Source organism: Xenopus laevis, chromosome 2S, assembly GCF_017654675.1.
Source record: "Xenopus laevis strain J_2021 chromosome 2S, Xenopus_laevis_v10.1, whole genome shotgun sequence".
Lineage (NCBI taxonomy): Eukaryota > Metazoa > Chordata > Amphibia > Anura > Pipidae > Xenopus > Xenopus laevis.
The window spans coordinates 64,663,666-64,686,114 of NC_054374.1; the positions used below are offsets into that span (position 1 = coordinate 64,663,666).

Below are 22,449 nucleotides of genomic sequence, written 5' to 3' on the forward strand. Positions count from 1 at the left end.
TAAGGAATGGGCGGAGACATGCATTAAGTGGGCGGAGACATGCATTAAGTGGGCGGACAGCGAATGAAAGTCTACCACACTTTGCCAATATTGGTCCTGTCCCATCAGGCAGGGTCGTCTGAAATAAGATGAATCCTACGGGAAAAGAAACAAAGGCTAGGCTCATTTTTGCTGTGAGAAAGCGATCTAGAACTAGTTAAGTGGCAAAGCACAAGATCTCTTTCCAGACTGGATACGAGGTTTTCAGTGTAGTGGAGAGATTCGTGTAAAAGCACCTAAAGGGAAACTAAACCTTAAAGGGATGCTGTCATGGGAAAACATGTTTTTTTTTTTCAAAACGCACCAGTTAATAGTGCTGCTCCAGCAGAATTCTGCACTGAAATCCATTTCTCAAAAGAGCAAACAGATTTTTTTATATTCAATTTTGAAATCTGACATGGGGCTAGACGTGTTGTCAGTTTCCCAGCTGCCCCCAGTCATGTGACTTGTGCTCTGATAAACTTTAGTCACTCTTTATTGCTGTAATGCAAGTTGGAGTGATATCACTCCACTCCTTTTCCTCCACAGCAGCCTAACATCAGAACAATGGGAAGGTAACCAGATAGCAGCTCCCTAACACAAGATAACAGCTGCCTGGTAGATCTAAAAAGTAATAGTAAAAGCCAAGTCCCACTGAGACTGACTCAGTTACATTATGTAGGTTAGAATGTAGTTCCATCCTAAAGTGCAGGCACAAGTCACATGACTGGGGCAGCTGGGAAACTGACAATATGTCTAGCCTAGTGTTGCCACCTGGCCGGTATTTTACCGGCCTGGCCGGTAAAAATGATGCTTGATGCCAATGTAATTTATAGGGAAAAACAGCAAGAATATAGGAAGGCCGGTATTTTTTTTTCAGAAAAGGTGGCAACCCTAGTCTAGCGATCCTGACGAAGGGAGGGTTAATCCCCCCGAAACGTTGATGCACAGGTGGTCACTTTAAATAAAAGCGGTAAGCTCCCCACCTGCAACATACATGGTGTTGTGCTATTCTCTTAAATCTTCTACATTAAACCCTAGTCTAGCCCCATGTCAGATTTCCAAATTTTGCTCTTATGAAAATTGGATTTTAGTGCAGAAGTCTCCTGGAGTAGCACTAATAACTGATGCATTTTGAAAAAAAAATGTTTTCCCATGACAGCATCTCTTCAAATAACATATGTGTAGATATGCTGAACTTACTATGCCGGCCCAAAGCCAAAATCATCACTGTAACAGTAATGATTAAAGAGATTCTGTCATAGAAAATGTGTTGTTTTTTTTTACAAAATACAACAGTTGATATGGCTCCTCCAGCAAAATCTTGCATTGAAATCTGTTTTTCAAAGGGCAAACACATTTTTAGATGTTTAATTTTAAAAGATATGGGACTAGACGTGTTCTCAGGTGTCCGGGTGCCCTCAGCCATGTTATTTGCTATGAAAAACTGCAGTCACTCTTTACTGCTGCACTGCAAGTTGTAGATATATCACTCCCTTCCTTTCCCCCTCAGCAGTGGGACAAGGGGAAGGTAACAAGATAACAGCTTCCCGACACCTGCATTGCTAATAGGGTTGCCACCTGGCCGATATTTTACCGGCCTGGCTGGAAAAAATGATGGTTGATCCCAATGTTATTAATAGGGAAAAAATATAAATATATAGGAAGGCCCGTATTTTTTCCCCGAAAAGGTGGCAACCCTAATTGCTAAAAATGTTCCCATGCCCCACCTACTAGCAGATATGGAAACAGCACTCAATAGTTAAAGGATCAGTAACCAAAAAATTAAAGTGTTTAAAATGAATGGTAATATAATAATACCATAAAGTACTGTTGTGCAGCTCTGGTAAAACGGTTGTGCTTGCTTCAGAAACTCTACGATAGTCTGCTGTGTAGCCATGGGGACAGCCATTCAAGTACAGGATACAAAGGAGATAACATAAATTCTGAAGAATCCCATTGTATACTAAAGTGATCTGTTATCTGTTGTGTATCCTGTGCCTCTTCTACTTTTTCTGCTTTAAATAGCTGCCCCCATGGCTACACAGCAGCTTGTTTATATAAACTATTGTGGTGTTTCTGAAGCAAACACACCTGTTTTATCAGTGCAGGGCAACAGTACCTTATATTGTCATTCTTTTAAAACTTTTTAATTTTGTGGTGTTACTGTTCCTTTAAACACCCAAGCCCAGCCATGAATCCATTAGTTTCACTAAGCAAGAGAAACAATAGCTTTTTATCTTAAAGTAGTTCCATTGTGAAGTGCTAGCTGTTTCGGAAAGAATAGGATCAGGCACAGGACCCTGAGATGGCTACCTACACATCAATATTACAACAAAAATATACACATATTGGTTTAATAATAACATTTTAAATGGTAGCATGAATTACTTGCAATGTACACAGTATATATTATTCATTTTTTAACCTTTTCCCTGCCAGCCGTTTTGTTCTCAATGCGAACATCTACTGCCAAGCAGTTTTTAGACATTTTGTACTTTTTCACTTTAAGGGCCTTTCCTGGGGGGTCTTTTAGTTTACCCAGGAAAACAATATATTTTTTTTTCAGTACAACCTGAGCTTTTCAAAATATGTAAGATTTTGGTGTAATTCTACTTCTGGAAAAAAATATAGGCTTCTAAGTGTCTAATAAAATGAAAAAAAATATGTTTCACAAAAGAACAATCACATATATTAGAAACATCATTTATTTTATGTACAGGAACACAGCCGATTTGGAAAGGTCTATGTCTCCTGAACACGGCAATAACAAATATATATAGTTTTATGGAGGTTTCTCACTTGTATAGATCATAATCTACAAGCAGTACACTACCAAATTTCCAAAGCACCGCTCCACAAAATGGCATACTTCTCATTTCAAGGCCAAACATTCCACTAACAGTAGGTTTACCCTAAAAAACTACCCATTATTAGAAAGAACTGATTCTGGAGAATCATAAATGGGTAAATATATCTATGTACTCCAAACTACTAAGTTGCAATTGTTTCCTAAAGTTATAATGTTTTATAGAAATTGGTGATTTTTTTGAAAAATGGCCTCAAAGCTTCCAAACTATGGCATCATGCCATCTCCCACACATCATTAGGTACCAGTGTAAAACACCCTAAATATGATTGCCAGGAGTCAACTGAATAGTTTGATGCCCAATATGTATAGGTTTACCTAAGCACATGGCTAATAGGGGCCCCAAAACGAAGAACCCTAATATGGTGTGTCATTTCAGGTACTGCAAAATCAACAAATTTCCATAGTTTTGGGGGGGAGTAAAGGTAGAAAAAAGTACGTTCACCCCAGAAAACCATATATTTACAGAAAGTACACATTTCCCCAATCCAAATTGGGTATGCATGTCTTTCTACTCCAAAGCACCAAGCTGCAAAACCTTCCTAAATTTGGTGATTTTGGTGACATTTTCAAAAATCACCTCAAAATTTCAAACCTGAAGTATCGTATTTCCCACATACTTTTAGGTATCAAGACAAATCACCACAAATATGAAAGCCTGGGGTCCTCTGAACAGTTTTAAGCCTAATATGTATAGGTTTACCTAAGCACGTGGCATATAGGGGCCCCAAATTAAGACCCTCCCCCTATGGTCTGTTATTTCAGGTACTACAAAATCAACACATTTACATAGTTTAAATATGGTAGAAAAAAGTAAGTTCACCCCAAAAAAACCATATATTTTCAGAAAGAACACATTTCCCCGAATCCAAATTGGATATACATGTCTTTCTACTTTGCACCAAGCCGCAAACATTTCCTAAATTTGGGAATAAAGGCATCAGTTTTTACATTTCTGAAAATCGCCTAAAAATATTGCAATTGGCCACATTTATCTTATATAAATTTCTTTCCAATTTCTTACATAAAATTGGAAAACACCCTAAATATTGATGCCAAGGGTCTAATGAACAGTTTGATGCCCAATATGCATAGATATACCAAAGCAGCTGACATGTGTGAACCCCTAATGAAAATAGTGCATATTAATTTTCTCTGCAGCCGATTCGCTTTCTGTGAACAAAGGCTCCTGGCAGTTTATTATGTGCCACAAGACCACCTAACAGAACAAAGACCCCCCAAAACCATATATATTTGTAAAATACACACGTGACGAATCAAAAATGGGTAATTAGGTCTTTCTACTCCAAACTACCATACTGCAAAGCTACGCTAAAGGCAGCGGTTTTTATGACATTTCTGAAAATCGCCTAAAAATATTGCACACATTTATTGCACACAAATATTAGCCACATTTATCTCACCTAAATTACATACAACTGGAAAACACCCTAAATATTGATGCCAAGGGTCTACTGAACAGTTTGATAACCCAATATGCATAGCTATACCCATAGGCAGCAGAAGATGGTTCTGGCAGGGGGCGGAGGCGAAGAAAAACAACATCGACCACGCCCCTTTTGGCTACTCCCTTTGGACTCCACCCACTTTCCCATGTGCTTTCACTGAATTTTTAGGAAAATCAAACCATAGCATTGGGGGCAAAATTTGCTTAATGTTTTGCACTGCAGGAAGGGGGTATTAATTCCACATGTACAATTTTAACTGAGAGCTGTGAATGCTGCACTACAAGCACGTTATGGGGAAAAAGATTCTAGCACCTAAAGTACATTACATGCAGAGACTGTGAGGTACTCAAAAGACATAAAAGGAGCAGTAGGTACTGATCTCCCAAGAACATAATATAGAGAAGGCACCACAAGCACTACAAAGAACATTATATAGTAAGATGCAGAGGGCACTGGCACACCAAATACATACATAGAGAGAAATGGACAATGGCACCACAAGCAGTAAGATATAGAGAATACTGGCAGGCCAAGCACAATATACAATAAAACAAAGTGGGTATAAGTACAAGAATGCATTATATAGTAAGAATCAGTGAGCACAGGCACTCCAAGCCTATAAATTCTAGCACCTCTTGATGTACTGCCTCACTCTATTGCTCTGCGAAAATTCAAGGTATGAGGCGCTGCATTAGTAATGTGAAAAATATCTCTCACTACATGGATCCCTTTTATGCTAGTTAGACAGCAATGTTATATTATAATGGGACAGTTGTACAAATGCTCCAATCCCACTGCATCAGCATAATAATTATATATAAACATAGTAATTTAGTTTGAAAAAAAAAACGTCTAGCCTTTTGGCCTAAGTAAATCCTGTCAGCTGATACAAAGGAAGGAGAACAGCCTCTTCTAAAGCTTCTCCAATTTGCTTCAAAAAATTTCTTCCTGGCTCCAAGATGCAATTGGACCATTTTCAGGATTAATTTCGTACTAAGATCTTTAACCCTGTATTTTCTGCATACCCCACCCAGAAAGCAGGATGGCAAAGTAGAATTCCATGTATAAAATACCCCTAAGAATCATATCGGAATGGCAACTTCATTTATAAATACCCCGAGAATTCATAGCAGAATGACAATTCCAATTATAGATAGTCCCAGAATTTATATCAAGATGGCACAGTGGCAATTCCATGTATAAATACCCCTAGAACTCATGGCAGGATGGCACCACATGTATAAAAGCCCCAGAATTCATAGTAGGATGGCACAGGCGCAATTCCATGTATAAATACCCCCAGAATTCATAGTATGATGGCAAAGTGGCAATTCCATGTATACATACTCCCAGAATTAAATCAAGATGGCACAGTGGCAATTCCATGTATAAATATACCCCTAGAATTCATGGCAGGGTGGCAACACATGTATAAACCCCCCGGAATTCATAGTAGGATGGCACAGGCACAATTCCATGTATAAATGTCCCCAGAATTCATGGCAGGATGGTAGAGGCGCAATTCCATGTATAAATACCCCCAGAATTCATGGCAGGATGGCAGAGGCGCAATTCCATGTATAAATACCCCCAGAATTCATATTAGGATTGTACAGTGCAATTCAATGTATACATAACCCCCATAACCTATAGCAGGATGGCATAGGGGATATTCCATGTATAAATCCCCCCAGAATTGATAGTAGGGTGGCACAGTGCAATTCCAAGTATACATACCCCCCAGAACCCATAGCATTATGAATTATGTTTTTTTTTTATTAGGCAAACATTTATTTGGGTGTTTTAAAGGAAAACTGTACCCCCAAAATGAACACTTAAGCAACAGATAGTTTACATCATATTAAATGGCATATTAAAGAATCTTACCAAACTGGTCTATGTATTTAAGTAAATCTTGCCCTTTTACATCTCTTGACTTGAGCCACCATTTCGTGATAGTCTGTGTGCTGCCTCAGAGATAACCTGACCAGCAATACTACAAGTCTAACTGTAACAGGAAGAAGTGTTGAAGCAAAAGACAGAACTATGTCTGTTAATTGGCTCAGTATGGTTTGTTGGTATGTTTGTGTGCACAGTGAATCGTACGATCCCAGGGGGTGACCCCTATTTTTTTAAAATGCCAATGTTCTATTTAGGATTACCCAATGCAATTGTTTAAATGCAATATCTTTTTATAGAGACCTACATTGTTTGGGGGGGTATAGTTTTCCTTTAAGAGAAGCAGACTGGGGATGGTAAGGCATTCGGTACACTTGATTAGTACAGAAATACTATGGTAATAACTCTATGGAAACTATAGAGAAAAGAAGGAAGTTCTGACTGGCTGTGGTATAAAGATAGTTCATGATGTCACGTTCGGCACCCTATATCCAGAACCCAAGCTAAGCTCCTTGGTCTTAGCCAGTGATCCCCAACCAGTAGCTCGCGAGCAACATGTTGCTCACCAACCCCTTGGATGTTGCTCCCAGTGGCATCAAAGCAGGTGTTTATTTTTGAATTCCAGGCTTGGAGGAAAGTTTTGGTTGTATAAAAACCAGATGTACAGCCAAACAGAGCCTACTGTAGGCTGCCAGTTCATATAGGGGCTACCAAACAGCCAATCACAGCCCTTATTTGACACCCCCATGGACTTTTTCATGCTTGTGTTGCTCTCCAACTCTTTTTTACATTTAAATGTGGCTCACAATGTAAAAAAGGTTGGGGACCCCTGGTCTTAGCTCTCACTTCTGCCTATAACCGCCGCCTTTCACCTCAGGAGGAGCCCTTGGCTAATTGGATGCCGCCAGGTCTTATTTGAGAGAGGAGCAAAGCTAACGGTTCTGGACGAGCAAAGGGGCACAATCGTCTCACCAGGATACTGGAAGGAAGAACACCAGCAGGAACAGGCAGGCCAGGCTAGTACAAGCAGATTAGAATAGACATACAGGCTGGTATCAGGATTAGAGAGCGTAGAATAGTAAGTGGACAGGCAAATGGTCAGGATTGGAGAGTTCGGAGTTAACAGGCAGGCAAGGATCAGGAATGGAGAAATCAGAGAAGTCACAGGCTGGCAAGAGTCAATACACAGTAGATCAATCAGGATCCAAATAATAAAGCACCCAGGAACAAGGCAAATTGAACCTAACAACGGGCAATCATTTTCACACTGAAATCCCCTTTTATACTTTTTGAATTTCGCGCCAGAGCGTGTGACATCATCATGCCGGCGCATAAACCTGGAAGCGTCGAAGGAAGAAGCGGCGGTGGACCCCCATGCCCACTAGACCACCAGGGTAAGTCCTGACACATAGTGATAGTGTGCAGGGTAATGTATATTAAATGTTATAGATAGACCGCTGCCCAACTTTGCATTGCACAAACCAATTACTTAACCACCGTCTGGCAAAGGATTTGTTTTGTTAATACACTTGTACTATACACTATAAATACTGACTGCCATTGGTAAAGGATCAGTTCTTCAAGCTATAAATGGAGCATGTATTCAGCTAGATACAGCGTGCTTGGCTATGGATTCACCAAATACCTGATTTTCATCTGTTCCTTTTAATGTCAGACCTATCATTTAAAAGTAACCTGCTCTGATGAACATAATCCAGCTTTCTTTTCAGACAGATTGGTGTTTCTCACTGAAGACAAGATCCTGTATTCTCTTTTTTATTCAGCGCATGCAAAACACTGAGGCATTGAAGTTTAAAAAAAAAAAGGACTTTTTGCATAATGGCTTATTTACTGTAATCATTTATTTTGGGCTTCATCTGTCATATTTCTGATTCCAGAACAGACGAGCCTGTGAAGCGGCTCCTGGGATTTTGGGTGCGCTATTGAACTTTTCGGCTGGGTGCGCGCACTCATGCGAATACATGTAGCGTACGTGACGCACATAATAAAACGGCAAAAAAAAATTCAAATTGTGTAAATTAGTGTTGCCCAACCAGTAGCTTGCGAGCAACATGTTGCTTACCAATCCCTTGGATGTTGCTTCCAGTGGTCTCAAAGCAGGTGCTTATTTTTGAATCCCAGGCTTAGAGGCAAGTTTTAATTGCATAAAAACCAGATGTACTGCCAAACAGAGACTCCTGTATGCTGCCAGTCCATATAGGGACTACCAAACAGTCAATCACAGCTCTTATTTGACATCCCCATTGGATTTTTCATATTTGTGTTGCTCTCCAACTCTTTATTACATTTAAATGTTGCTCACGAGTAAAAAAGGTTGGAAACCACTGGTGTAAATCAATGAAATAACAAAATAACTGAGCCAATACTGAGCCCCCAGGGCTCAGTATTGGGTCCACTTTTATTTAACTTGTTCATTAATGACTTAGGGGAGGGTGTTGTAAGTAATGTATCAGTGTTTGCAGATGACACAAAATTATCCAGCCCAATTAATTAATTCCATCCAGGATGTGGCATCCTTGCAACATGATCTTGACAAACTGGCAATCTGGGCAGCTAAGTGGCAAATGAGATTCAATGTTGATAAATGTAAAGTCATGCACCTGGGATGTAAAAATATCCAAGCCACTTATACCCTTAATGGGACTGCACTAGGCAAATCCATTATGGAAAAGGACCTTGGAGTCCTTGTAGATGATAAACTTGGCTGTAGCAAGCAATGCCAGTCGGCAGCATCAAGGGCAAATAAGATCTTGAGCTGTATTAAAAGGGGCATAGAGTCAAGGGAGGAGGGGGTCATTCTTCCACTGTATAGAGCACTTGTAAGGCCCCATCTAGAATATGCCGTACAGTTTTGGTCTCCATCACTCAAACAGGACATTATTGTATTAGAGAGGGTACAGAGAAGGGCAACTAAGCTGATAAAAGGTATTGAAAATCTTAGCTATGAGGAAAGACTGGCCAAATTGGAGATGTTCACGCTGGAGAAGAGGCGCTTAAGGGGTGATATGATGACTATGTATAAATATATAAGGGGATCATATAATAATCTCTCTAATGCTTTATTTACCAGTAGGTCTTTCCAGCTGACACGAGGTCACCCATTCCGATTAGAAGAAAAGAGGTTCCGCCTAAATATTCGGAAGGGGTTTTTTACAGTGAGAGCTGTGAAGATGTGGAATTCTCTCCCTGAATCAGTTGTACAGGCTGATACATTAGATAGCTTTAAGAAGGGGTTGGATGGCTTTTTAGCAAGTAAGGGAATACAGGGTTATGGGAAATAGCTCATAGTACAAGTTGATCCAGGGACTAGTCCGATTGCCATTTTGGAGTCAGGAAGGAATTTTTCCCCCTCTAAGGCATATTGGAGAGGCTTCAGATGGTTTTTTTTGCCTTCCTCTGGATCAACTGGCAGATAGGTAGTTAATAATAAAAAAAAAATAAAAAACTTAAAAGTCATTGCCCTTAAAAGTGAATCTGCCATTACAACATCACCTGGAAGAGAATTCAACAGCCTCACCACCCTCTTTTCCCTTCTATGTGAAAAAAAGATCCCCATCCCAGGGGGCAGCAGCACTCAGGCGGCGGAGGGGCCAGGATCGCCCCTACCAGGGGTGCGATCACACCTGGGCCCGCTGAAGCCAAAATAAGATATGAATAAGATATGAATATTATCAGAGGCAGCGGGGGGGGGATGTTTGGGGTACACACTGGGGGCACAGTGGAGCCTGTTGCTTGTTTTGCCGCTGGGTTAGGTGTGAATACTTTTTAAAATACATATATTTTTTTCCTTTATAGAATGGCACCAACTTGCAATCTGTTTTGTAGATTTACATAAGAAAAAAGTTACTGAAATTTTATGTTGTCACATTTTTTGTGGAGAATTCAGCAGGCAGTAAATAAAAAAATGCCTTCCTATTAAGTATACCCAAAAAAAGTGCACCAACACTGAGGGGCCGATTTATTATGTGGTGTTAAAAACTGTGGAATAATTTGCCACACATCGCAGCGTAAAAAAATGTGTTATTTTTGGCTCTTTTTCTGTGATCAACTTCCACTGGAACCCAGGGCCACCATCAGGGGGGGACAGAGGGTACGAGTGTCCCAGGTCCGGGCCTGAAAGGGGGCCCGGCAGTGCTGCACTTTCAAAAGAGCCGGGCCCCTTGATAGCGCCAAAGCCTGCGGCCATTTTCGAAGTCCCGAACAGCCGAAATAGGGAAGTGCCAAAAGCCAATGTCCCAAAGCGTAGAAAAAGACCCAAAGCCACAAAAGCAGCGGAAGCCGAACTCCCGGAGTCAAGAAAACAGCCGAAATTGAAGTCCTGAAGCAGCGAAAAGACTGAAGTCACAAAAACAGTCGAAATTGAAGTCCTGAAGCGGCGAAAAGACCCAAAGTCATGAAAGTAGGCAAAGTCCTGAAGCCATGAGTTCAATACTACTGAACACCAATTTGTGTTTTTTTATTTTTTTTAATTACCTGGCCACCAATGTATTATTTTATATAAGGCCCCTGCCACCAATGTTTTTTTAAAATATATTCTTTGGGGCCCCAATTTTTTTTTCTTATAAGGTAGACCCTGGCGCCAATGTTTCTTTAAAAAATATTCTTTGGGGCCCCAATTTATTTTTAACTTGTATGGGAGGCCCTGGCGCCAATGTTGTTTTTAAAAAATATTCTTTGGGGCCCCAATTTTTTTTTATCTTGTAAGGGGGGCCCTGGCACCAATGTTTTTTTATTTATTTATATTTTTACTTATAGGGGGGCCCGAGTCACCAATTATTTTTTTTAACTTATAGGGGGCCCTGAGCACCAATTTTATTTTTAAAAAAAAAAAAACTTTTAAGGGGGGCCCTGGCACCACAGTTTTTTTTTAACTTATAAGGGGGCCCTGTTCAATAACTTTTTATAACTTTTTTTACAACAAAATTTTGTTGTACAGGTGTGATTTCTAATGGTGGCCCTGCTGGAACCTACTTATAGCGGTCTAAAGCAGTATAATATAACTGGGCATATTTGGCTTTTCATTTATTTATTTATTTTTGGCAAATTTAGCTTTGCATAGAATAATACAATAAGCCCCTTACTAAAAGTACCAGGGTGTCCATCAGTGTTGCTCCAAAGCAACCATATTTAATTCCCTCTCTCAGGTGCACTTGTAATCGTGACATGTACCTGATAAACTGAGCGGGTGTATTATCTATAGAAAAGAAAAATAAGTCAAAATGCTAACAATGCTCATTGCAAATAAATAGGGATGGACGGCAACGCTAATGTTTTAGCACACAACGTGTCTCATTATTTTCAGCATAGTAAGAGAACCAACAAGAACTCTCCGCCTCTACTTAATATTTATTACTTTCGCCGGCACGTCACACTTACAGCTGACAGAAATCTCGCGATACCGATTCTCACGCAGAAAGTAACTTGTCTGTGCGTAACATGTTGGTGACGTCATAAGTGCGGGCCAGGTAAGGGGCTTTAAACAAAATAGAACCGACGCCGTTTTTAAGACGGGTAGCCAATAGTAATCATTCCAGAGGGTTTTTATTTGCTACAATAACGTCTACGAGTTGCATGGCTGCACGCACACAATTTTGTTTAGTATTTGTATAGACACACAGTATATTATTTAGCTACTGCACTCTGAGTGATTGACTGCCTCCTATTAACCACTGGAGTGGCAGAGAGAAGGTCGATACTACACATCGTTATGTGGGTGCCCTGTCATAAAGCTTAATCACTTACAGTCTCACTAGTATTTCTCTACAAAATGTCAGGTTGTTGGATGTCCTTTTGGACTTTCCCACCATCCACATAGAAATATATATAGAAATTCTAGTTTGCCAGCTAGAGGTAGATTGTCTTCTCGTTTAAATCTAACAATAATGGTTTTTGACTACAAATGACAATTTATAGAATCAAGTGTGACGAAATATTTTAGTTTCTCAGTGTAATGCTATTAAAGATCAGTAAGGTTGAAATACCTGGTATTAAATTTGATTTATAGCGGTCCGTAACAAAAGCAAAAGTGAATCCTAAAATCATTCAGCAACTATTCCAGAAAGTGTTACTCTTTTACTTAAAAATAATTGTTGTTGACATCGTAGGGTACATAATTATGTCGTATTTGAGACTCCAGTGAACACAATAGAGGTTTTCTTACTTTGTGGTCGGCAGAATTTTAGGGGGGCAGCATGCTGCCCAACCACACCCACATTGATTCAAAAACACTGGGGATGCACTGGAGATGCAATCATTTTTTAAATTTCCCGTGCACCAATCCCCATTGCTCCTGTCCAGATGATGAAAATTTGCACGAATAAAGGGGAGGGGACAGGGGCGACGAACGGCAGTGGGCCTAGGGGCGCCCACTACGTAAATCCGGCCCTGTTTGGGGTTCTTTCCTTTTTTTGATGCCCCACATTTTTTCAGGACTCATAACAATGCTATGGACATATGAAAACACTGTTTTAGCCAGTCACCCATTAGCAATATATTGGACACCAAATATGTTATACACCCCAAAGCTCACTTTAATTGCTCTTCAACCTGTATTTTCAGGAGTATCTTTTTAGAGGAACATTTATGTTATAAATTATAAATAAAAATCAGACCACAAGCCTTGGAACACAGCCCAGTCCAGTCTTTAGCTGAAGGATCCGCAAGCATACTGATTGGGGTGGTACTAATTTCAGGCATACACAATTTAGTCAAGCTATGCCAAGTTTACAGCCATAATCTTCACTTTAGCTGAAAGTACACAAAAAAATGTGCTTGGAGATTTATTGAATTGCAAATGTGGTGTTATGGAATATTAGACATTTTGGCCTGCAGCTAGGCAGGCATGGGCCTGGCTATCTGTGGGTTCTACAATAAGCAAAAGATACAAAAAATATAGGAGAAAAATCAGTCTTTTAGATTAACTTTCCCTTGTCGATCCTCGCACAGTCTCTCAGCTTCAGTCAAAATCTCCAAAAATTATATATGGATTAGCGTCTATTTTGCCATAGGCGCTGATCCATATATCATTTTTGGAGTATCTGTGGGTTCTGCTGTAAGTTTCCATAAACAGTCGCTATTTATTGGGCTGGTGGGAGGCTGTTTGAGCCTCAAAATGGGCTGTTTGGGCTTGTGTACCTGAAATGCCAGGGCCTTTTTTGATTATCAGTCCAGACCCGCATTTAGGGTATGGTGAACAGTCACCTTCAAGACCATTGATAAATGCACTTAGCAGAGCCGGGCCAGGCCAGCCAGGCGCCCTAGGCAGCCTGTCTGTCCCCGGCGCCGGCTGAGGCGAATTGACCCTCACGCGCACACAATTCCCTATTGGCCCTCGTGCGCGCATTTTCACAAAGGAGCACTCTCGTGCGCGCATGCTCACAATGGAGCACTCTCGTGCACGCAAACGGAACAAGCTCCTATGCGCATGCACAAAAATGGACCGTGCACATGCGCAGGAGCGCAATAGGTGAAAAAATGCCAGTGGCAGTTGGGGAGAGAGGGGACCGGACATGGGGTAGGCGACAGAGAGGTACGTGCCTGGCGTCCCCCCAGCTTTGGGCCCTAGGCACGTGCTTACTCTGCCTACCCCTATTTCTGGCCCTGGCACTTATAATAGTTTAAAGAATAAATTATATATCAGGGGCCTATATAAACAGTTTGAAAAAACCCTCAATAGAGGTTAAGATTTCAATGTTGTGTTAATGAGTGGCCTTCTGTCTCTGCAGTGCTCACTGATATAATGGCCCCTAAAGACATCATGACAAACTCCCATGCCAAGTCAATACTAAACACCATGAATTCTCTACGGAAAAGCCAGACATTATGTGATGTGACATTGCGTGTTAATCTAAAGGACTTCCCTGCTCACCGCATTGTGTTAGCTGCTTGTAGTGATTATTTTTGTGCCATGTTCACCAATGAGGTAAGTAGCAGATAAAGACTTTCATCTTAAATAAAGAAATGTTTCATAGTTTTGAGAAATGCCTTGTTGAATTAATAGCTCTTGTTATTTATTTACCAGAAGATATACAACTGATTCATTAGATGATTGTTAGCAGCAGTAGAAACCCTGCTATTAGTTACTGGTTTACACAAGCTAGAAGTCACATTATGATAGTTATAGTTAAAGGGAGTATTTTTTTTGCAGTAATACAATATCATAGAAAATAATGTCACCTTAGTTGAGCTATGAACTGCTAGGGAAATGTAGTCTACATCTTAGAAGCATGTGGTGTTTATTTTGTGTAATCAGGCCAAGCTTTTCCTTTATACATTTATATCCACAGCTCTCTGAGAAGGGCAAGCCATATGTGGATATACAGGGACTAACATCATCCACCATGGAGATCCTTCTTGACTTTGTATACACTGAGACTGTTCATGTAACTGTGGAAAATGTGCAGGAACTACTGCCTGCTGCCTGCTTGCTGCAGCTGAAAGGTACGGTAGGCAAAGCCATACTAAAATGTATGCTTTTTCCTTGGCAATCTGTACAATTTACTCTGACAAGGTTTGCTTGGTGTGTGCCATTCAGGTGTCAAGCAGGCATGCTGTGACTTTCTGGAATCTCAGCTTGATCCGTCTAACTGTTTGGGTATACGGGACTTTGCAGAGACTCATAATTGTCTGGATCTAATGCAGGCTGCTGAGGTTTATAGCCAGAAGCACTTTCCAGAGGTTGTACAACATGAAGAGTTTATGCTTTTGCATCAGGAAGAGGTGGAGAAACTTATTCACTGTGATGAGATACAGGTACAGTATTGATAATGCTTTGTTTACCATGTACCTTTCTTAGGTTGAAAAATATAGTTTAGAAGAGTTGCTTCAGCTAATCTATACAAGTTATAACTAATATGATGCTTAAAAGTTTAGATGGTTGTAGGTGATTTTCACGAAAATACACTGGTAATATACGATTCAAACTTTGCTACAGTTAGTATTTCCTTTAGTAACCAATAAGTAGATCACATTTTCTGTTCACCTGTTTAATAGCAAACATCTTACTGGTTGGTATGGGTTACTGCACCTGGGCAAACTTTGTGCCTTTTATTTTTTGTGGGGGGTTAATATATAGTGATTTGAGCTAAACCTCTTTGTGTACAGCACACAGCTGGGATTATCTGTGTTGAGAGACAGGGACATACAGTACTATAAAATAAAGTTCAAACATTCAATTAGTTATATCATCCTTCCTATCTCTGCTGTTATTGCAGATCAACTCAGAGGAACCTGTATTTGAAGCGGTTATAAACTGGGTAAAACACAACAAACTTGAGCGAGAAAAATCTCTTCCTCAGCTTCTTCAGTATGTTCGCATGCCCCTTCTAACCCCACAATACATTACAGATGTGATTGATGCAGAGGTATGTGTGAAAGTTGTGGGTCATTATGCACAGAGATGATGTTTTGCTGTATGAATTTATGTCCAAGTTTTTTTTTTCATTATTTAACTTGAAAAATAGCATTTTTCATATCTGGTTTTATTTAGACCCTGGTCCGATGCAGTTTACCATGCAGAGACTTAGTGGATGAAGCAAAAAAATTTCACCTACGTCCTGAGTTAAGAAGTCAGATGCAAGGACCCAGAACCCGGGTGCGTCTAGGTAAGTGGCACATTCTGCAACAGTTTCTATTTTTTAGTGTTGTGGATTTTGTCTTAATTGTTTTATTGTTTTTTTTTATCTAAAGGTGCCAATGAAGTACTTCTTGTTATTGGGGGGTTTGGCAGTCAACAGTCTCCTATAGATATAGTGGAAAAGTATGACCCAAAGACCCAGGAGTGGACTTTTCTTCCTGTGAGTGTGATAGTGGCCTTTGCTGTGAAATTATGACCATAAAGAACCTCACCTTTACTTTTTTTTTGAGTATGATAAAGATCATTGATTTTCAGAGTTAGGTTCACTTGCATTTTTGGTGTGGGGATTCCTGGCTATATGTACAGCCTAATTCAAGATTGTATATTAAAGTTATTGGTAAAACAAATAATTTCCTTAATATTTTATGTGGCATATTTTACTTTTCTTCTTCTGGTTATGGCTGCAATTTAATCATATGTAATAATGGTCATTTTTGCAGACATCTTCCCCTACAATTGCTACTGTGATGGGGATATTTCTGAAAAAGATTAAATACATACATTTGGGTTATTTTTTAAACTATGTACTGTTTTTCTACCACTGAGTGGTAGAAAAAGTAAATAAAGCTCAAAGAAAATATGTAATCTTCTGTGGCAATCGAATATGTTGCCAAGACTCTCTATGGTTGCTCCAGGGAACACAGCAGAGGTTGAGTAGGGGGCTGTAACTTGTGATGTAGTTGCTGGTTGTTACAAGCAACACAGCAGCCATCCTCATACCAGAGGAGGAAGCAGATTTTGTGGTTTGATGTCTTATTTGACCTTTACATTGCTATCTGTTGGCTACAGTGTAATATAATGTAATATTACCATGATGAATAGAAGATATAGATAGCAAAACGAAAGAAACCTGTATGTTGCACTACAAAGATTGTAATTGTTTTCACTTTTATGACTGTAGAGCATAACACGCAAACGTCGTTACGTGGCTAATGTGTCCCTTGGAGATCGTGTATATGTCATTGGAGGATATGATGGACGATCCAGGCTAAGTTCTGTGGAGTGTTTGGATTACACCTCAGAAGAGGATGGTGTTTGGTATTCTGTGGCACCTATGAATGTCAGACGTGGATTAGCAGGTGCCACCACTCTTGGAGGTTAGTGCCTATACATTGATCAGTCAAGCTGATATTTATTTTCCTGTTGCATTCAATAGCATTTCCAAACCATGTTATGTTGCTAGAGTTAATATCTTGTAAAATGTACATTGAATGTGCTTCTAATCCCAGTTAAAATCTGTCTGTTCCTCTAGACATGATTTATGTCTCTGGTGGTTTTGATGGAAGTCGACGTCACACAAGCATGGAGCGTTACGATCCCAATATTGATCAGTGGAGCATGCTTGGTGATATGCAGACAGCACGTGAAGGGGCGGGACTTGTTGTTGCCAATGGTGTGATATATTGCTTAGGTGAGACATGGCACGTTAGCAGTGGCAATGAGGACTGGAAAATAAACATTTCAGGCAATAAAATATGCTAGATGACCTAGGCAGTTTAAACAAGACATTTGGTATGTGTTATAGGGCTAAAGAAAAATTTGTGAATTTCAGGTGGTTACGATGGGTTGAACATTCTAAGCTCTGTGGAAAGATATGACCCTCACACTGGCCACTGGAGCCATGTTACACCTATGGCAACAAAAAGATCAGGTAATCTGGAATTGTTCTCCATTGCAATTCAGTTAAAGGTATACTGACGTCACACAAGTTTCCATTGTAAAAAAAATGTTTTTCTTATCCAAACTTTATTTTTATATTGGTACACAATAACCAATGTGCCACCTGTCATTAGCTTTCACCTCTAAGGCAGTTTTTGGCATTGGCAGGTTTAAGCCATTTCTGTATTGGATAAAGCACTTAGTATGCTGTTAGTCTTAGGTGATTCTTACAATACTGCCTCCACCTGTTGCTTCACATATAGGGAGGATTTTGTATAAAAACACGTTGTTGCTTTTGTTCTTCGTATAGGATGTGTGGCAAAAATCACCCTGTGTGTACAATGACAAGAGGGAACACTACTGATGTAACTGCTAATAGCCAGGTCGTGGCATTGATGTTTTGTCTACTGCCACATGACATTGGCCTTAAATATTCCTATTTCATATGTTTATAAAGTACAGTCATGTATTTACAGTTGCTTAGTTTACATAAACATTAAACTAGCTACAAGCATTCCAAGCAGCAGGAAACAGATTCCCCCATGCAAGATCAAAAACTGCCAATTACTGTTTTTCAGCTGAAACATAATCTACAGCTACAACAGGATGGGGCTTTCTTTGTGGTCCAATGTTAGTTATTCATCGGTTTCACTTACTTGTTTTCATATGGTGTCATATCCCAGGCCACTTCCAGGCCAAAGCATTCAGCTACACCTTGTATAGGAAAGAAGCACACCAACGCATCTCGACTGTTGCTTTTAAATCTTTTATTGCAAAAGAAACATGGCACAATCTTTTGAGGGACACCCTCCTTCTTCAGGTGAAATGACCTGAGGAAGAGGGTGTTCTGCGAATTCATGTGCCAATTTTCTGCTGCAATAAATGATTTAAAGCAACTGCTTCTGATCTGGTGTGCTTCTTCCCTATAAAATGTGTAGCTTTATATTCAGATGACAGCTTCTATTGAGGGATTAAAGCTTTAAAGTAAAAATATACACAAAATGTCATTGTTTTCAGGTAAAAAAAAATTTAAAATGTGTATTTTACTAAATAATTTCTTAAAGGGCCACTATAGCCTCATATTTTTCAAAAGAAGTGTGCTTAGTAGTGTGGGATATCTGTGGTGAGACATATGATATCATTCTGTATATCTCATGAAAATGATTAGGACATTACCCCTGCTATGTAGGGGACTATGTACAGCTCTATTCAGTGGCTGTTGCCCAATGATATTGTGCCACACCCGTTTATGGTTTCTTGTAATGTAACTATAAACTTATTGTGGCTAGCCTGACAGCGAGACAATGATCGCAGAGGTGAAGGTAGGTGAAGTGAAAAAGAACTATGCTTTCAGCTGTTCATATTTCCATAAAGCACATCCATAGAAAACAACAAAGCTATTTTTGTCATTTAATGATATTTATTTTATTTGTTTTCTGTTAACCCATCTGCATCATACAACAGGTGCTGGCGTGTCACTTTTGAATGATCACATTTATGTAGTGGGGGGCTTTGATGGCACGGCACACCTTGCTTCTGTTGAAGCCTACAACATTCGGACAGATTCCTGGACCACAATGACCAGCATGACCACACCCCGCTGCTATGTGGGAGCCACTGTTCTAAGAGGCAGGCTGTATGCTATAGCTGGGTATGTATAACAAGTATTTATAATCCTCCTCAATAGCAAATCTTAAGAGACTTTCAATGCCAATTTAACCTTGAAGGCAGTAGCTCCTTCTGTAACCCTCTTTTTGACAGTATCAAAAGAAAATTATATATATAGAGAGAGAGAGTCTGTACTAACATTAAATATGCATTCACATTAAAGGACATATGAAGCCTACATTTTCCTACCATGTATACAATGTACTGCATATGCCTCCTCAATTTTGCCAGCACCATCACATTATCCTAAAACAAATAGCAGCTTTAAGCCGGCGGCTATTTTCCCTTGACACATCAGTAACATTGACATGTTTGCTGTAAAGTTCATGCAATGCAGAATGCATGTTTACACAGGCACAACATACTTTGAGTGCTGGGGTTGAGCACTGTAATGGTTAAGCTGGACTCAGGAGAGGTGTTTAGGAGAATAAAATAGGGCTAGAGAAGAGTTTCTCTGGGAACCAGTAATGCTATCTCTTCATTGGCTGATAGACTGGAGGGTGTGTTTAGTAATCTGAGCTGAGAAAAACTGCAGCCAAACAGTCAAAGCCAAAGTAAATTTCTGAGGGAGGGGGCAGAGTGGGTTAGAGGAGGAGAATGAATTCTAAGTGATTAAGGGAATGCTGCAGCCTTACTGTTAACCTTTTAAAAACCAGAGTGGCAGTTATCTAAAGATTTTAAAGATGATGTTGCCTGATTACATTTTAGTGGGGGGGGGAGGTATACATGTCCTTTAAAGTTCTCTGCCAAGGTGCTGAAAGAGTTCAGATAAACACCATTGCACAATGAGTTCAATTATGTGTACAATGTTATTTATCCAAACAAGACTTGCAGGTCTTATGAAACAAAAATATTATTTAATTGTTGGTGACTAACAAAGACAATGCTAATAATTCAATTCTGGCACCGCACTTCCAATATTTAACTTGTTATAAGGTACTTCCCTCAGGTCCTGATAAGAAAAACACTGCTTCATGTTGTGTTTGTAAATGTGTTAATATGCAATTCTGCTGTGGTTAAAATGCACAAATAAATGTTTTAAGTGAGAAGCTGTACATGTCTTTAATTTATGTATTACAATTGAAGTGGACCTGTGCACAGCTCTTACTATATAGATAGCATCTACCCCAAAATCCTTAACTTAAAGAATACTAATTAATAATACTTTTTATTGTTTTTCAGTTATGATGGGAACTCTCTTCTGAATAGTGTTGAATGTTACGATCCTCTGATTGACAGCTGGGCTGTAGTAACATCTATGGCTACTCAAAGATGTGATGCTGGTGTTTGTGTTCTCCGGGAGAAGTAATCACAGGTGTTTATTTCAGACATAAGCTGCTTGTTTTTGCATGTCACACAGGATGTAAAAGAAGAATAGTCCAAAAATTAACTGAATATCATCCATCTTTATGGTTTGCAGAAGTGGGTAGAATAAGTACAAAATTAATGCCATAATAGGGAAGGTTTCCTAAATCTGTGAAAGACATCTGTCACCAGCAATACTGTGAAACCATTAAGTTTTGAGTTTTGAATTGAAAATCCTCTCTGAGTTACTTATGAGTATCAGTTTTTTTGTTTTTATGTAAATATCTGTGGTTTTGTGGTACAAATAATTTCTTCACCAACAACATTCAGGTAAATTATTAGTGTTAGATTAGAGTGCCAAATTAGAAGACAATGCCACTAACCTTATTGAGCCATATTGCTAATTTCTATTGCAATTATTTCATCTGTGCCTTAAATTTGACAGCACATTTTCTTGTATTATTTGTATATTATTTCTCTGTCCAAAAATACATTCCAAAAAATAACTGATTGAATTATGAGACATTGTCCACAATCTTAAATGCCTATATTAATTATAGATCACATATGACTGTATCCTGCTTTGAAACCTGTGGTTGATTTGTCTTTCTCAATACAGGATTTACAATAGATGCACATATCTGTAGCCCTAGTGTTTTTAACTTTTTTATTTATTTATTTTTTCTCTCCACTATAGTCATGAAAAGACACACTCACTCAGTCAGTCAGTCAGTCAGTCAGTCAGTCAGTCAGTGTATGGTTAAAATGTTTTAATTGTGCAAACACCATATCATCACCTATATGCATTTGATACCATCTAAGTCTGAAAAGCTTGACATGTTATTTAAAAAATACCTATACTTTCTATTAATAGAAGTTTCTGAACTAGGTCACAAAAGTGCATAAAGTTTTAGGGCTAGTCCACACGGGGAGATAGCGACGCGTTTGCGGTCGCGGCGACAAAGCGCCGCGACAGTCGCCGCGACCGGCGCAGGCGACAGTTTTGTATGGGCGCCTATGTAAAAACGCCTGTGCTAACCACACGAGGCGATGCGCTTTTCAACAGTCGCCTGAAAAAGCCTGGCGAGGCATTTTCAGGCGACTGTTGAAAAGCGCATCGCCTCGTGTGGTTAGCACAGGCGTTTTTACATAGGCGCCCATACAAAACTGTCGCCTGCGCCGGTCGCGGCGCTTTGTCGCCGCAACCGCAAACGCGTCGCTATCTCCCCGTGTGGAATAGCCCTTACTGTACTTTGATTGGGTGAGAGATAAAAGTATGTTTGAAGACACCAGAGCCGATATACAGAAACAGAACTTCTGCTTCAAGTAAAACAGATGCAATCTTTCAGAAGTCTGATCTTCTGACATCTTTTGTCAGTTTGGGAAAGACTGTGCCAATGTCGAAAAACAATAGCTATAGAATAATGAATGTTTCTTTAATTGAAAGTGCAATCATAATAATTGAGTACATGTTCTGATATATGATTATGCAAGCAAGTTTCCCTGTTTATAACAATGTATAGTACACTATGTTAAGCTTTTAGGGTGTTGGGAACTGTAGATAAACATTTAAAGAGCTGCAGAATGAATATTGTTGTGCTAGGTGAGGTACTGCATGTAAAACAAAGGATGCACAACTTTTCTACTAAATGATAGTATAGATAAGTCTGTTAATTTAACTCTTTAGATGCAACCTGACATAATCTGCAACAGTAACACAGAAGTGCTGGAGCCTTAGGATTCTGCATTTCCTTATATATTCTGCAAAGCATATTTAGTGGTAACATGCGAGCTCAAAAGATCCCATCACTTAAAGGGCAAAAATGCTTTTCTTTTCGCAAGCACTTCACAACACAAAACATCCACTGGTGATTACAGTTGCTCTGTAATGGTTGTTTTATAGACTC

At 39.5% G+C, this 22,449-nt stretch overlaps 1 protein-coding gene across 3 annotated transcripts; it reads left to right on the plus strand.

The window, feature by feature from the left end:
* The first annotated feature begins 11,620 nt into the window (after positions 1-11,620).
* On the plus strand, positions 11,621-21,178 carry klhl12.S (kelch like family member 12 S homeolog). 3 transcript variants are annotated; one of them, XM_041583887.1, is made up of 12 exons: positions 11,621-11,741; positions 14,001-14,197; positions 14,562-14,715; positions 14,786-15,027; positions 15,489-15,638; positions 15,764-15,878; positions 15,964-16,070; positions 16,812-17,007; positions 17,163-17,321; positions 17,463-17,561; positions 19,034-19,220; positions 20,420-21,178. In XM_041583887.1, exons 2-12 carry the CDS (start codon positions 14,015-14,017, stop codon positions 20,544-20,546), a joined length of 1,719 nt encoding a protein of 572 aa, XP_041439821.1. In that variant the 5' UTR covers positions 11,621-11,741; positions 14,001-14,014; the 3' UTR covers positions 20,547-21,178. The 3 variants fall into 3 exon arrangements, with proteins under 3 accessions (XP_041439821.1, XP_018104893.1, XP_041439822.1); XM_018249404.2 differs by having other exon boundaries at positions 14,810-15,027; XM_041583888.1 differs by lacking the exon at positions 11,621-11,741 and adding an exon at positions 11,840-11,985.
* The last annotated feature ends 1,271 nt before the right edge of the window (positions 21,179-22,449 follow it).

Bases quoted from the DNA above. Each gene is read 5' to 3' on its own strand.
- klhl12.S (XM_041583887.1), top strand. From the start codon at position 14,015: ATGGCCCCTAAAGACATCATGACAAACTCCCATGCCAAGTCAATACTA. The intron at 16,071-16,811 runs GTGAGTGTGATA...TTATGACTGTAG, and splicing joins AGGAGTGGACTTTTCTTCCT to AGCATAACACGCAAACGTCG. The intron at 19,221-20,419 runs GTATGTATAACA...ATTGTTTTTCAG, and splicing joins AGGCTGTATGCTATAGCTGG to TTATGATGGGAACTCTCTTC.